This window comes from Neopsephotus bourkii, unplaced genomic scaffold, assembly GCF_033783945.1.
Source record: "Neopsephotus bourkii isolate Nb327-2 ecotype Australia unplaced genomic scaffold, CSIRO-AGI_Nbou_v1 NB_1090, whole genome shotgun sequence".
Lineage (NCBI taxonomy): Eukaryota > Metazoa > Chordata > Aves > Psittaciformes > Psittacidae > Neopsephotus > Neopsephotus bourkii.
The window spans coordinates 252,364-268,365 of NW_026901578.1; the positions used below are offsets into that span (position 1 = coordinate 252,364).

The 16,002-nt window shown below is 42.7% G+C and overlaps 1 protein-coding gene across 6 annotated transcripts; it reads right to left on the reverse strand.

Moving 5' to 3' along the window:
- Nucleotides 1-214: 214 nt before the first annotated feature.
- SMARCE1 (SWI/SNF related, matrix associated, actin dependent regulator of chromatin, subfamily e, member 1) lies at nucleotides 215-15,376 on the reverse strand. 6 transcript variants are annotated; one of them, XM_061362178.1, is made up of 11 exons: nucleotides 15,243-15,368; nucleotides 14,118-14,168; nucleotides 13,550-13,593; nucleotides 10,674-10,778; nucleotides 8,323-8,403; nucleotides 7,078-7,209; nucleotides 5,341-5,512; nucleotides 2,942-3,114; nucleotides 1,930-2,031; nucleotides 1,192-1,402; nucleotides 215-675 (listed from the first exon to the last, which is right to left on the reverse strand). In XM_061362178.1, the coding sequence occupies exons 2-11, from the start codon at nucleotides 14,122-14,124 to the stop codon at nucleotides 464-466; spliced, it is 1,239 nt and encodes a 412-aa protein (XP_061218162.1). In that variant the 5' UTR covers nucleotides 14,125-14,168; nucleotides 15,243-15,368; the 3' UTR covers nucleotides 215-463. The 6 variants fall into 6 exon arrangements, with proteins under 6 accessions (XP_061218162.1, XP_061218163.1, XP_061218166.1 ...); XM_061362179.1 differs by lacking the exon at nucleotides 15,243-15,368 and adding an exon at nucleotides 14,942-14,964; XM_061362182.1 differs by lacking the exon at nucleotides 7,078-7,209 and having other exon boundaries at nucleotides 15,243-15,376.
- Between the last annotated feature and the right edge of the window lie 626 nt (nucleotides 15,377-16,002).

Below are 16,002 nucleotides of genomic sequence, written 5' to 3' on the forward strand. Positions count from 1 at the left end.
CAAGGACATGCTCTGGGTCGTGGTGCAGTAAGCTGATGTGTCAGGACAGAGCCAAGCTCCTCAGGAGACCCCCGGAGAGAGGGGAGGCCCATCAGCATCACATTTCAGCCACAAACAGCCAAGAGGGGCCTTTGAGAAAGGCCTCCTCACTGTTATCATGTAAGTAGAACAGTAGAAGGGCTGATTTGTAATGTAAAAACCAAAACCAGACCTGTTCTTCTAGGGGAGAAATCCCAAGCAATAGGAAGGACCTATCTGTATTTTAACAGGTTTTCTGTCTGCTTTAAGCCACCCTGTGCCTCCAAAGGCCCCTAGACATCAGTCTGCTGATAATGTGACATGTTACTGAAGCCCAGTATCTTTGGGAACAAGGGATACACGCAGGGAAGATATAAAAGCTGCATAGCACATGTTGAAACTAAACCAGTACTTCCTTAAAGAGACACATGAAATGAGTCAATATTTATTCTTTCTTCTCACTGTCCTCGGCACTGGGGTCTGCAGGAGGCTCCTCCACTGTCGCGCTGTTGCTCTCAGAACCAGTGTTGCTGTCGCTGGTTCCCTCCTCTGCAGTGCTGTCACCCCCTTCTTGGCCACTCTCCTTGTCATCGGGGGTGGATGTTCCTTCTTCTCCGTTCTGCTGGGTTTCTGTGCTCTCTTCTGGGTGAGGCTCTTCTGTAACAAGAAGCCAGCCATAAGAAAGCCTTGTTACACCAGAAGCACAATTCCAGCTCCCTGGTGCCTTTTCCCTTGTGCTTACTCTGGTATGGCAACAACTGGCTACTTTACTGACAACCAACAAGCTCCAGTCCAGTACCATTTTCTAATGTCACTGTACAGAACCTGCAAACCAGCTGGTGCGAGCAGCAGGGTAAGTGCTGTCACGTCCTCCTAATGCTGATACCAGCACAAACAAACTCTCAGTTACTTCTGGCTAACCTGTATTTAAGGGATGAGAGGGGCTTAGAAAGCATTTTTCCCCTGTGTACATTAACTCAAAAGCATTAAACAGGGTGTTGTGGTGTCTTATTCTGTCCTGTTTAAAAAGGAGCAATTTAAGAAGAAAGCAGACGTGACAGGTCACAAAGATCAAGTTCTCTATTCTGTTATTGTGCTGAAGCCTTTCTTCCTACTCACAGTAAAACCAGAGGGAGCACACTCCTGGCCACAATGGGCTTCTTGTGCCTTTACCTGTCTCCATTGGAGCACTCTCCTCTTCCTTCTTCTCCTCTGCCTTGTTAGCTGCCTGTTCTTCCTCAGCTGTGATGTTGTTTTGGCTGCGTTCTGCTTGCTCTGCTGCTTCCTTTTCCCTTTCCTCCTGCCTCTTGCGAGCCTGCTCCTCCGCCTGAGCAATTTCAGCAGCAATTTTTTCCATATCCACTTCCACCTTCAAACTGCATAACTGGCAATTAAAGAGAGACAAACCAGGAAAGCTTTTACTGCCTCAGTTAAACATCAGTAAAACCCAATGATGAGCTCAACATTTCTAAATCAAGATTCTTTTGCTTTGTTAAACTTTATAATCAGTAACTAGAGAGGGAGACACATCAGTAACTGGGCAGAGAGGCACAAGCTTGTTACCAAAAAGGGGGGAATAAACCAGCTAAAGCTTGTTTTCTGAATGCAGACAAGGACAGAGAGAGCAGTGGCTTTAGGCCACCTTCCTTGAGCTGGAGCTACTCTCCCGTGAGCTCAAGCCATGATGCCTGAGGGGACTTCCAAGCTGTACTGGCTGAATGTCACCACTAAAGGTCACTGATGGAGCATGAAACAGCACAAACCCTGTGCACTTTCCAGCATGCACATGCAAGGACACTGCAGTCCTCAGCTGTGTAATTACACATCACCGGATACAGAACTGTGGGGAGAGCACTTGTACAAATGGGTAACTAGTAGATTCCTCAAAGTGAAGAAAAACAAGAGCTGTACCCTTTTGAGCTCATTATTAAAGGATTCTGTGCTTTCCAGAAACTTCCTCTTCTTTTCCTGGTGACGCTCTTCAATTTGTAGAAGCTCAGCTTCCAGTTTACGCTGGAATGAGATAAATGGTGAGAATTTTACTATGCTGTCATCTGGAGAGCAGGACACAATTTACAGCTACCTATAGAAATACCAGTATTTAAAAATATACCTATGTAATATATAAATGACTTTATGCTGTTGAAAAGTATGAATAAACAGGTCTCTGCAGTCACTCAGGATTGGCGAGGTGTACTGCAAGTGGAAAACACTATGTATGTACCTGAGGTGAATCTTCCAGCATAAAACCTACATGTTTTCTTTCATATTATACACCCTACAGGTATGTATAAATGGAACACATAAATTACATTCTCTAATGCAGAAAGACCACAATTCAAAGGAAAGACCCCCTCCAGATCTGCTTTTGTTCATTAAACTCTGGTGTCTCAGTTTTTTTCACCTATGTGTACACTGACTATACTGACAGAGGGGTCTTCTGGTAATGTACGTGTTTGGAAGAGGCACATGCCCAGTCAAAGCAAAGTGAAACACCTCACTAGATTTCCTTGTATGTGTTTAGCAGTGAAAAATATTACAATAGGGACCATTTACTGGAATTAAGAATCGTTACAAACAAGATTATGAGTCATAAGCTACCCCAAAATCACAACTCCACCAGTGCCCATTAAACAGGAGACTCCAATACGTACACAAGGGTTATGTGTAATGGTGAAGAGGTGTGGAATTGATACTTAAGATATCCTAAAAAACACACTAGAGCTTAACGTGACTCTTAATAACAAAACAGCCCGGGAGGTGACGCCTCATGTCTTGCACCTCCCAAGACAGATGAGCTGTTCGAGCGTAGAGAACACTGACACCCAACAAGAAGAGTCATGCAGATGATCAACCTATCAGAGACTTGGAGTACAGCCCAACACCATTATCTTCACCAACACTTCATATCATTTGTCCTTACCTGATGAACCATTAAAGACTGAACCTGGCGTTTCAGAACTTGCATTCTAGCTGTGGTGACCACAGAGCGGACATCAGGCACCACGCTTTCACTCAGGATCTCACTGATGAGACGATGGTTCCTCTGGAAACGAGCCGTGGCCGTGTGCTTCATAGAAAACCCATCGTCATAGTCTGGAAAAAGAGTGTTAAGTGCAACTGCTTTAATGCCACAAAACCAGGACCAAGCCTAGTTTTGGTACCACTTCTTAAAATCAAGATACAAACCTTAACACCAGTTGCTATCACATCACCAAGTTCACAATAACACATACAGAACATCACATCAGAAAAATCACCTTATGAGGACAAACTATTTAGCTGGCACAGCTCTAACAGCTGGGATTTGACATGCATTTCCTACAAGCCTGAAATTTGGATCCACCTGTGCTGCTTTCTGCATTTCCAGAGCAAGAGGGACTATAAGTACACCAAATAAACCCAAACCTACACACATTCCTGATCAATCGTGTTACCAGAACAGTATCAACTACAAAATACCAACAGGAGAGTGACTATTCTCTCAATAAGCTTTGTAGCACACATCAGACGGACTTATCCTGAAACACTTGAGGAATGAAAGCCTCAAGCAGTGATATGTTTACTCATCACTGAAAATTCACAGTAATGTGTTAAGAGCAATGATTTATTTTTTTAGTAAATGCAGTTCACTGTGAACAATTACAGAAAAAAAAACCCAAAACTCTTCAAGAGAGAAAATACATGAGCACATGGGTCAAGGTGCTGGTCTCCTTATAAGCTCCTCGTGCAGAAAAGGAATTAAAGGCAGCACAACAGGAACTAAACTGTCTTGTTTGACATTTCTCTACAGGATTAATCACAAAGAGCTATGAATATTTCAGGTCAGGGATTTAGTTTTCTTCTCTCTGATCCAATTAAAGGAGTTTCTGATTTCTGGCAAGATGTGGCAACTTTAATCTAGTCACAGAATTTAACATGAACTATAGCATTATGCAATATTAAAAGTCAAACTGATTAGAATTTAAAGCATAGTAATTAAATAGCATTGAATATTGGTAAAGAAATAGAAGAAACTTATGTGAGCATAACTCAAATTTAGCTGAGTATTAAAGTCGGTTAAGCACCAAGTATGAATAATCTTCCAGAAGGATGTCACGTAGAAGAGTCCAGAAATCAAATTTATTTCACATCAAGTTTTCATAATCGAGATCATTCTCCATCTATTCAGAGAGATCTTAAGAAGAGTCCTAAGCTATCATGCAGGAAGATGTAACAAAAGAAGGTAACCACTTTAATGAAAGTTTCTGTCTCCTTTATTTCAAAGTGTTATGTTCAATTTTTCACTGAGGTACCCAATTAAATGAAGCAAAGAAGAGGAAAAACAGTGGGAAGGCAATAGATACAAAAGTATTGAGCAAATTGGTCTCCTTAAAGGTGTGCCTTTGTCCTCTTACTAAGATTCCTTTCATGCCGAGAGTTCTTAACCCTAGTGATGGCAGGATGGGACAGAAGCAACGTTTTTGGCACAGAAATAACTTGCTGTTTGGTCCCAGATGGGAAGAGATGCAACTTGGGGCCTCATGCAGCTGGAGGCAGCCGAACTCCTGAAGTCCCCAGTGCCAGCTACTGGAACACTAAATGCATTCACATGAATTCTGCAGTTACCTCCCACTGGGTAAAATGCTGCTTGTTGTGCGCTTTCTTTCCAAGGTGTGCATTTACAAAGGGGAAGGAAAAAAAATGGGTGTATCTGATTACATGTTTCCCCCTCAGGTTTCAACAAGCATTGGGCTGTGAACTGCAGAGCAGCCCTTGGGTGGCTAGGGCTGAGTGTTTCCACCGGGTGGGGCCTTTCCTCGCACTCAAATAAACTTTGAGAACCTTCTCATCAACTTGCCAGCAGCAAAGGTAACTGATGTCCTCAATCTCAACTGACAGTTGTTGAACAGATTAAAGGTTCAGGTGCTCTTAATCATACCAGAGCTCTGCCTATCAGAATTATGTGCTTCTGGTAATAAAGCACACAATTTCATTTGAGCTGGATTAAATCAGGCATCTAAGCCTTTTACAATGCATATACTAAAGCTATTACAGGGCTTTAAGCAGACTTATTTGAACTGTAAGCATTACTTCATCATAATTAAAGGCTGAAATAACTTTTGACACCTTGGAATCAAGAAAAAGTCAGTTGTTTAGCTGTATGAAATAAAACTTGATAATGAAAATCACTATTAAAGGTACTAAAATAGGAAGGAAGTCATGTTAAACACTGTAAGCTGTACACTGGTAGTTTTCTGTATCTCCATCTGTTTTTCTCTACTGCTGGTCCTGTAATGGCACTGTCTCAGTGGATGTGCACACAGACCCCTTTGTGCTTACCATCGGGATCCTCTGCGGGCTGGATGCTCATGTAGGGCTCCCCTTTCTCCATGCGTGACTGCCTCTGGCGGCTCTCCTCTTCCAGCGCAGCCTCCGCACGACTCTTGGCATTGATGTAGGCCAGGTATGCAGGAGAGTTGTGGTAGGCCTTCATGGACTCATTGTACTCTATCTGAAACGTGACCAATAGCGTTTGATTGCACGAGGGGATAATTTCAGCCTAGACACAACTGCAGCCTGTACAACTCGTGTTGTAGTTGTACAGAAAAGTTATTCTGAATCATCCAGTGATACACAAATGACTATATTCTCTTCTTAACAACTGGAACTTCATCCATAGTCATTCATGTTTTAGAAACACTAGCTGTGCTTCTAGGTACGCTTCAGCTTTAATACCTGAGAAGTCTTATTAAACAACAGCTTTGTTTTTTGAGAGTTAAAAAACAACTGCCTCAGAACAAGGCATTTATGATCAGATGAGCTCTGATAGGATAAAAATAATTAGTGAACTTAACATACTGTCAATAAATCTCTGGAGTTCTAACTAGATCTTTGATTCTGATTTCTTCTCTTTCTTTATTGCAGTATGTCATGAACCAGTTTTCAAAATAACTTAAGATTTTTCCATTCTTTGATGGATCCCTACCCTGGGATGATACAGAATGCTGCAGCCAGACTACAGTCTCCTCCTGGTAGCAGGTCTGCACCACTATTTTCACCTTCTTTGAAGTATTTTTGCCCTTTGATTTGCTTTCTTTAATCTCCCTTTTAAAATGTGCCAAGTCTAGATTTTGTACAGTGATCTGAGACACTTCCAATGAAAAAAATATAATCTACAGAATGTTAAATGTTAAAGGTACCTAAGCATCTTGTTTTCTTTATGGTTAGGACTGGAATACTTCTACCTAGGCATTGGAAAAATATGATCAGGATGGCCCCTGCCCCAAGGAGCTTACAATCTAAACATCATGACCAAGTTAAAAAATAGAATCCCTTGATTATTTGTTTGCTTCAACTGAGAGCATCCAGCTTTGAAGCACTTCTCTATTGACCTGCAATAAAAACAGCTTAGATTTGACCAGGTTACACACAGCCTCAGATGCCTACCAGGTTTAAGGTCAACACAGCAGTTGGACAATTCCCTTTGTTACCTCAGGATCGCAATGCCAGTCTTGTCAAGGTCCCCAACACTTACCAAACTAGACACACAGGTAGCTGTCATCTCTCGTCATCAGGATCAATAAAACCAAAACAAAATCACAAGAAAAACCCTAAAAGTGGTAACATTTTAAGAAACAAAACACTGTGTCATAGTGTGGAGTGACACCAGATTACACCATGAAAACCAAACCCTACGTGACTGGAAGTCTTTCATGAACACGTTCATGACAATAGCAGTAGTTGCAGAGCACCAGTTTTGAAAGAGGATTTTGGTGTTGAGACAATCTTTTCAATACTGATGTTGTACAAGCAAATCCATTCATTAAACAGTTAAAATCGACACTCAATTATCAATACTTCATTTTGAATTAGGTCTAAAAACTGACCAGTCACAGTTGATGTACAGTTACTTAAAAAAATCTAAAAGATGTGTCAGGATATAACTTCCATTTAAGTTACATACAGGGGTCTCCTGAATGCCTCATACACCACTGCATGGGGAAGATGAATTTTTCTTCTCAGACCAGTTCCTAGAAGAATCAGCTGTAATAAACATCCCAGATTTCTTCCATTTACCTTTTCAGCTTCATATTCATTCAAATACTCTTGCTTCTCTTCATCAGTGAGATCTCGCCACATTCCTCCAATAATCTTGCCAATTTCCCATAACTTCAAATCAGGATTGGACGCCTTCACTTGGTCCCAGACCTTAACAGAAACAGCTGGAGCTTTACTAATGATATCTAAATACTTCCAAATTACACATTTTATATTGTCATCTCAGTGTTCTTTCTGGAATCACCATGAAAAACAGGATTAAGTTAGGAATGAGTCTGGCTAAACTATCTCGATTATTTTCTGGGGCAGGAGGTCAGTAGGAAGCCATCTACTGAAACAGGCAATTGCTGAAATGGCTTTGGTTTCATGAGAATATTGCCTTTAACCCTCTTAATTCTCTTCTTAAATGCACATCGCTGCATCTCGGGGAAAGAAAAAGGCTACCCATCCAGCAGTGGGTTATGATAAAGAGCACTGAGCTTTTCACATCAGAATGTAACATTGCAAAATATTTTGCAGTCTTGCTGATCAATTTGAGTTCCAACAAGTTCTGACTCCACCAAGAAAGTTTCTAACTTTATAGGGAAAAAGAAAAACCAAAAAGGAGAGCTGCCAGTGTTATTTCTTGCTGTGCCACTTGACATTTTTTTTTTGTTGATGGTTTTTTGCCTAAGACAGACATGCTGGTAAAGGTATTTTACCAGAAGTGGAAGGAATTCCTTCTGGCTCACCCGCTTCAGCCAGGCTGACATGCCCTCCCCATGCCCCATCAGATTTCAGACTCCACAAGAGTCTCTCTCCTACTTTCTGTCAAACAGTTCACAGAATAGCGAAGTAAACGGTGCCAGAGGCTAGGTTGGTGAAGGAGAACATGCAAAGTCCACTCATTGCTACTCTTCAGTCCAGCTACAGCACTGTACCAAGCCCAGTATACCGCAAGGAATACTTCCTTTATATAAAAAAGTTCTGTCAGTAAGTCACAGGAACTTCTGCATGTGGCAGGGCGGATCCTTGTCAGCAGACAGTGGTAGTACTTAGCATTTTAGAGAAAACTTTTCCCCCCAGAAACTGGCAACTGCGTGAACAGACTACTGCTGCCTTCATTGTGAAGGGCAATGCATCTGTACTTTACAATTCCCTTAAGAGAATGTGCAGGCTGTTAGAAGTCAAAGTTTAGAAGCTGAAACTAAGATGATAGCAATTAATTGTTAGCACATACAAACACTAACTTTCATTGTAACTTGGTTGACACTGTATACCCACCTTCCGGCTGTACCTCATGTAGGGCATCAGGGGCTTGTCTGGGGGTTTGGGGGGCTTTGGAATGGTAATACCAGAGGAAGCCTATAAAAGAACCGAATAAATCCATTCGTTAACATGATCACTGGGCAAAGTCTACACATATGTTTTGGAAAACACTCATTCTTGTGCAATTAACCCAAACCAACCACACACACCCCCACTAAGAGAAGCAAACAACATCACCAAAAAGACACCCAAGCTGGGAACAGGTACTAACTAGAGCTGGTCCTCAGAGTCATGTTTTCCCAATGTAAGTCTGTCCTTTTAGCTGTAAGTTCAGAGAACAGTAACTAGATAAATCTTCAAAAGGGCTCCATATTCTTAAACTGAAATAGGCAGCTTAGAAATTCAAATGGAAACACCAATCCCAGCAGGTCGTTTTTCTCACTGCTGATGAACAATTTTTTCTACCTGTTTTGACAAATTTAATGTGGCTACTGTACAGGTGGAAAAAATACAAGGAGTTTAAGATCAGAATGTTAGAGATATATTTTCATTCTCAAATCATTTTAGCAATCTATTTGTCTGCAAAATTTGTCAGTGGTATTTTGGAGCCAACTAAACCCCATCCAGCTGAGCTGCCAAGGTGTGCATTATCTCTGAACTGTACTTAACGGTCCAAATTAGCCTGTGATATCCTTCTGTGCCATTATCTCCCTCTAGCTTTGCACACTTTGCTCACACTAAACAAATACAATGACCACTAACTGCTGTGGATAGGAAGTTGCTGCAGCCTCTCTTGGCCCCTGAACCTACAAAACACCTGACAGGGTTTTCTCCTAAAACAGTGCAGCAACGTGACAGTCCCTGGCAGCTGCAGGCTCTGGAAACCTCCACTCTTCAAGCACTTCCACATGCCAGGACTTGTATTACATGAAGCGGGAGCATTCTCATGAAAATATAAAGTAGTTCCAAGATTTTCCAGGACTACAGCCATAGAGAAGCAAATGTATCTGGCCAAGAAAGCCCATGTTCAGTGTTCAGCTTTCCAATTTTTCCTCTTGGTATGTTTTGGTTTGCTGAATTTATGGAGCTCTATGAAACGATGCGCACAGGATTGTGTATAAATAATGTGCATGAGGTATGTGCATTACCAAATGTATACACAGATACACATACAGATGGGTTGGAAAACATCAACGGAAACTGTTTAATGCTTTTAAATTAACAGGGATTTAAAGACACCATACATATACTGATATATGCATGGCAGAGAAGGCTGTATATGCTTATGACATACAGAAACAATGGAAGTTCTCAGACGAAACCTGATTTATTCTTGTATAAAGAAAAAAGTCTCTGTTCAGACAGTGCGTGAGTCAAGTTTCAGCTTGTATGGGGAAGGTCTTTTCTGTAAACGTTTTAACAAACCAGATGAACTTCATAAATGAAGTCTGAAAGAAGGTTTATATAAGAGGCTTAAAAGGTGTACACTTCATTAAACACACCATCTATTTGTTCCTTGAGAAATCCTTTTATCATGTTCCAAAGTAATCAGATCTTTTGAGGCAGAAAGTTTTACATGAAAACCTTGAAGTTATGAGAATTACAGGAACTTTACAAAAATCAGGAATTTACTCTGTTTCTGTTGTGTTAGTTAAGAAAATGTTACACTTCCAGTGTCTATTTTTGTTTCCTAACTGCATCCAACGCTCAGGACTTGACCTGCATTTGAAAGAAGCCGTCACCTCTCTCATCACTGAACTCCATCTCACTTGGTTTACTCTGTGAAAAATGAATGCAACATCCATTTTCCACACCCTGACAGAGTACATGAGATCTGAAAGGATTCTATTATCATCACACTTTTGTTGAAAGAAGTAATTTCTGAACCTGGGATTTCGTAGTTATTACCAGACTAGGAGTGGAAAGAACAACAAAGGCTTGCATCTCTTGCATGGTTCAACAGTATGATGCAACTATTACCAACGATCTCCAGTTTGCAAAATGTTCTTGTCTTTGACTAAACCTCAGTAAAATGAGCAGTTCCCTCCCTCCAAGAATTCATACCCAGGCTACAGAACTCTTCCCTGAGCATGCAGTGGTCACTGAAGACCACAAAGTCTGTCTTTCTGGAGTCCTGCAACATACATGATTACCACAGTTTTCTCTGCTGAGTAGAAGTCCATTTTCCTGCAAAAGGTTTCAGAGTGAGAGGGAAGGGGGTTAAGGAGGTGGAATAAGAGTAAGAAGTAATGTTTCTGGTTTTATAAAGAAGTGGCAGCAGCCAAGCCTCAGAAGGACCTAACCCTAGAGCCGTTCCTGGTCAACTCCTGTTGTTTGCTGGATGATGTAATAGTTGATTCTCCTACCGTGACCCGGCTGTTGGTGCCCGGGTTCCCTCCCAGCCTGTAGTTGTTGTAGGCCAGATGGCTGTATGGATTGTATCCCACAAACCCTGGTGTGCTGGGCATTTGCTGATGGAAACAAATGAGACAAAAACACGAATGAGAAATGAGCTCAAACGAGGAAAACACAGAAATGAAAATGAACTGCAATATGGCATGCAAAAGCAACCAGAATTTAAACAAGCAAATGAGATGTAGCAGTTGGTATCTTCTTAACACAAAACTTACTCCAGTAAAAACCTATTAAGGAAACAAGATTTTTAAGCAAAAGTGTCACTACAAGTTTCTAAAGTTGGTGATTTTATTTTTGTTAAGTGTAACTCTTTTAAACAAGTATTCTATAAATCCACCTCATGGCTAGTAAGATTGTGTAACATAAGCCACCAAGTAATTCAGAAAGACTCCTGGAGCCAAAGGGTTAAGCTCACACAGCAACACAGCACACAGTAATCACACAGAAATCCCCACAATCCACATTTAAGGTACCAGTGACAATCCCTGCCTGCTTTTCTTCCCATCATTCTGCCTTTCCAACAAACATTATACTGTCAATAAACAGGGGGTGGAATAAATCTCTCAAAGCACCACCTGTGCACCACTGCCAGTATCTGAACTCCCCTGGTGGTTCACAGATGCAGTTTGGGGATCTGGGATTTGCAAGCTGGGAAAGATGACAATTCAGAGATACCCCCTTCTGTTCTGGAGTAGGCTGCAGGCTGACAGAGGTGAGGAAACACTGCAGTAAGATCTACAGGTCAGAGGCTACAAACAAGTCTTAACAGGTGACTGAATCCAAGACAATTTAAGAATACATTTTTGTTCATTCTTGAAAGTGGATCCATTCATTCTCACCTCAGTAATGTAGAGGAAAATTTGGATTTCTTTACAATTCCTTCTTACCCATCATCGACATACAGTCACGTATCAGAAGGTTCACTGTATTTCCTCCTCACATAAATCTCTCTCCTGCCTTTTTTCCATTATCCCATTTCCCAGTTAAATTTTGTTGGTTAAAAAAAACCCAGTGGATCTACTGTTTAATAGCAATTATGAAGTCCTGTGGCAATCACAATATCCTGTAGCATTTCATCCACAACTTCTCCCACTCTTTAGTAGCACTTTAGCCCTTACAAGCATCACATACTGCAGATGTGTTCTGAAGTGATTTGCTGACTGAACCCATTCTAGAACACAACTACAAACCTTGCACAGGTCAGTTCAGGATTTCAAGAACCAGGGTATGAGAAATAAATACAGAACAAAGAGAACCTATAGGCTAAACTACATTAACTCGTGAAGTTTTCAAGTGCATGCAGACACACTGCAGTTAATTTCTAAACATATACAGAGTAAGATTATCCTTTGACAGCCTTTTATATCTATATATTCATAGCCAACTTTTTAATCTCAGCCACAGCAGCTGACATTTACTCAAGGCATGTACCTGTGATCACAACATAGACAATCACTATTTAATAAGACACCATTTTACTACAGGTTTTGTGTTGCCATAACCAGTTTTGAACTACACTTCTTCAATAAAACCAGATGACAACTGTAATCTCAGTCTGCTTAACTCTTTATTTCTGCTAGGCAAGATTTAGATGTTACAAGGGAACTACCTTGCATTACATGGAGAATTTTTACTTCAGCTATAATAATGCAGTTAACTACTGGTGCTTTGTTGACTGTAGTAACTGGAGCTGGTCATGCATAGAAGCAGTAGGGTTATTTGTCTACTCTGAGGACTTGCATTAGCAGAGCACAGACTATCACCTGAAGGCCTGCACAAAGTAAGTAATACAGAAGACATTTGCAAGATAGGTCATGCATGTCACTAGCTGAACATTTGTTTCATATATCCTTCTAAAGTGACTAGAGAATGTACCACGTTGATAGAAACCCTTTAACAGCTGTATCCATGCTACATCCCAAAGAATCACACACGGATGTGCACAGCTCTCGATGCAGGAATCCAGTTGTAAGAGCAGATGCCATCATGTTCCTTCTGACACTGGCACAGATCTATTCCGTTGTGTGCAAAATGAAAACTCTGAACAGACTACACAAATAAAGTTTTATTTATGGAAGTTTATAAAGAACATGACTTATATTTATACATTCTGTACTTTTCAAGCCTTTCTGAATGTGAAGTATGGCACGATAAACCTGAAGGATCACATTCATCTAAATGCCATCCTGCAGTTTTCATTCCAGATGCAGAAATCAGGAACACTCTACTGGATAACAGCTTTCCAATTTTCTTTGGTAAAAAAAGAAAATAAATCACTATAGCATCCTTACTCATTCTTCTGTACGAAAGATTTGTATTTTCTCATGTGAATACATAATGTGAGTGCTACAGAAGAGGTGCATTTGCTTTTGAAGTCCTTCCATAGCACCATGTACTGGTGTAACAGTACCTTTTAAAACATGGACAAACATGGGCACAGTTCTGAAAATCAGCTGAAAAATGCTCTGTTTGCCCATAATCTTGGCACAGGCTGAATGGGAAGTTCTAGAATTAAATATATCAGTTTGTCAACTATTCCAGTGAACTGGTGCAACCCACTGGGAATAATTTAAGACCAACTGACTGCTTACAGAAAATTCAGTATCTGCAGGATGTAGCCTTAAAGGCAAAGCAAAATTATTCAGCTTCTCTTTGCCAAAATGCTGAAGAAATGAGATTAATTAATGCATATCATATTAATAATGAACTATGACTAGCTTGTGTTTCCAATACAGGAAGGTGATGCAACTCCGTAATTATTGCTCTGGTAAGTTATTAAAGACTAGATTACCATGTCTGTGTTAATGAGAAAAATCACTATACTTACGGTTGCAGGAGCTGGGGTAGGAGGTGGGGCATAAGATGGCCTTTCTGTTAAGATATAAATGTAAGCACATTTTTTTTCCCCTTGAAAAACTGAATGATTTTTAATAAGGTATCTGCTGTGGCAAACATTTAAGCAATTTACAAAACCAAGACAGAAATCCCACTTTCAAAGCCTTTGCATTTTGCCACTGAAGAGCATAAAGCAAAGAATATAAGAGAAAGAAAAGAGGAAAAAAGTTAAGACCACAGAACTGCTCTATTGTCAGCCTTTTATTTAGGCAAAAGACTGAGAAATACAAAATCCATTTATAAGCAGGTAAATTAAAAAGAGGATAAGCAGAAATGCCTTGAAAGGGGATTTAGAATAAACTGTGAGAATTGGACTTCCTGTGCAAACATGCCAGAAAATCAGCCTCAGCAAGATTTAAGGCCTAGAGTTTGGTCAGGAATAACTACACTTTATCTCATTCCTTTTAATGCAAGGAATAAGAATGTTCTCTCACAAACAGGTTCTGCTGAACCAGATGTTTAATTCATCAAGTTAAAGGAAGAAAAATCTGAAGACTTACTTGACATTTTGATAGGCAAATTTTCAGCCACCTGACATTATATTTGTACTTCTGAAAGACAAAAGAATACCATGCTATTAAGTATTACACCATTGCTTCCCCAAATCCTTGAAGCTTCATCACAGTTATCGCTGATTATAAAAAAAAAATTCCAATTCTGAAATAAAGAAAAAAAGTTTCTAACACTAAGGATGTTTTATCTCTTTCGAAAACGAATGGCCTTAAATCACACACTGGTTTGTGTTGGGAGGGCCCTTAGTATCATCCAGTTGCAACCCCTGCCACAGGCAGGGACACCTTCCACTGGAGCAGCTTGCTCCAAGCCCCTGTGTCCAACCTGGCCTTGAGCACTGCCAGGGATGGGGCAGCCACAGCTTCTCTGGGCACCCTGTGCCAGCGCCTCAGCAGCCTCACAGGGAAGAGCTTCTGCCTAAGAGCTCAGCTCAGTCTCCCCTCTGGCAGCTTAAAGCCATTTCACAACTAATCAGCTGTGAAATAATGCTCAGGCTTATCTTGCTCATATTAAGGATATATATTTTTTCCCTCAACAAATAAAAGAATAGCCCATTATTTTACACTGCTTCAGAAAACTGGTATTAATGTTCAAACTAAACAGTATCTGCTTTACACGGTACAAAACCCCAATCACGGAGCACACCGCTGCCGCCACACAGGCCGCGACCTCACTGACCCTTCAGCAGCCCATCGGGGTCACGGGAAGCGCATTAACAAAGCGGTTTGGGGTTTTTATCGGCCTTTTTCTTCAAAGGACTCCCCAGAGATCGCACCAGCAGCCGGAATCCGATGGACGTTTCCCGACTAACGCCATACACCGCTTCGCGCTTGCTTAAACTCTTCGATATGGGTTCGCTTGCAAGGCTGGAGGCGCTCAAAGCCCAGAAAGGGGCCCTTCAGCCCCACCGCCTTTCCCCGTGCCACGCCAGGGCCGAGCCCACCTCGCTCCTGCCGCCGCAGGGAAACGCCGCTGCAGCCCCGTGCACACCCCTGGGCCCCACCGGCGCGGCCCCCTCAACCTCAGCCGCGGCCGACGGGGACGAGATCTGTTCCCTCCCGCCCCAACCAGGCCCCTGCCCGCGCCCCCCAAACCCGCTCGCCCCGACTCACCCGCTCCGGCCTCGCTCCCTTTGTTCCTCACCAGGCCGGGGCGGCGGCGAGGACAGCGCCTGCGCGCTGCGCTCCGCACTTTCGACACGTCGCCGCCGCCCCCGTGCAGCTCACCGTCGGGGTCTCTGTTTGAATGCGGAGGCGGTTTGGCCTCCTCTGCTCGTTCCGGAGGCGCTGCAGGGCCGGGTCGAGCCCTTCTCCGCACCGCTTCTTGCTCGGTAGTGGCTGGCAGCTGTCGTGACGAATCTGCGGGATCCTCACGCCGCACCCATCTCAGCCCTTACCGGAAAGGCACCTCCTCCCCGCCAGTAGGGGCTGTGACCGGACCTCCTGAGGAGGGGAGTGGGAAGCACCGCCTCCTCCCCGCCCCAGGCTCAATCCCATTCATCCCGTGTTAGTGAGGGAAAGGTACGGGTGGGAAACTGCCCGCCATTACGTTCCACCCAGCGCCCTGTACAGGGAGCCCACCCCACCTCCCGCTGGGCAGCACCGACCGCTGCTTTCGTGCCGGTAGCTGGGACCGGCTGCGGCGGCGAATCTGCGGCGGCGAATCTGCGGCGGCGAACAAGCAGCCAGGGAGGGGCCGTTGGCACGTGGTGTTTGGCGCCTTTTTTCATGCCGTGAGGGAGCGCGTGATAGCGGCGTGAGGCGCCATGACCGGCGCTGCGGAGGGCCTTTGGAGTCAGCGCTGCGGCGTTAGACCCGCAGGGGAACCACGTCAAAGGCAGGCAGGGAGTGAGGTGAAGGGTCCAGGCAGGCC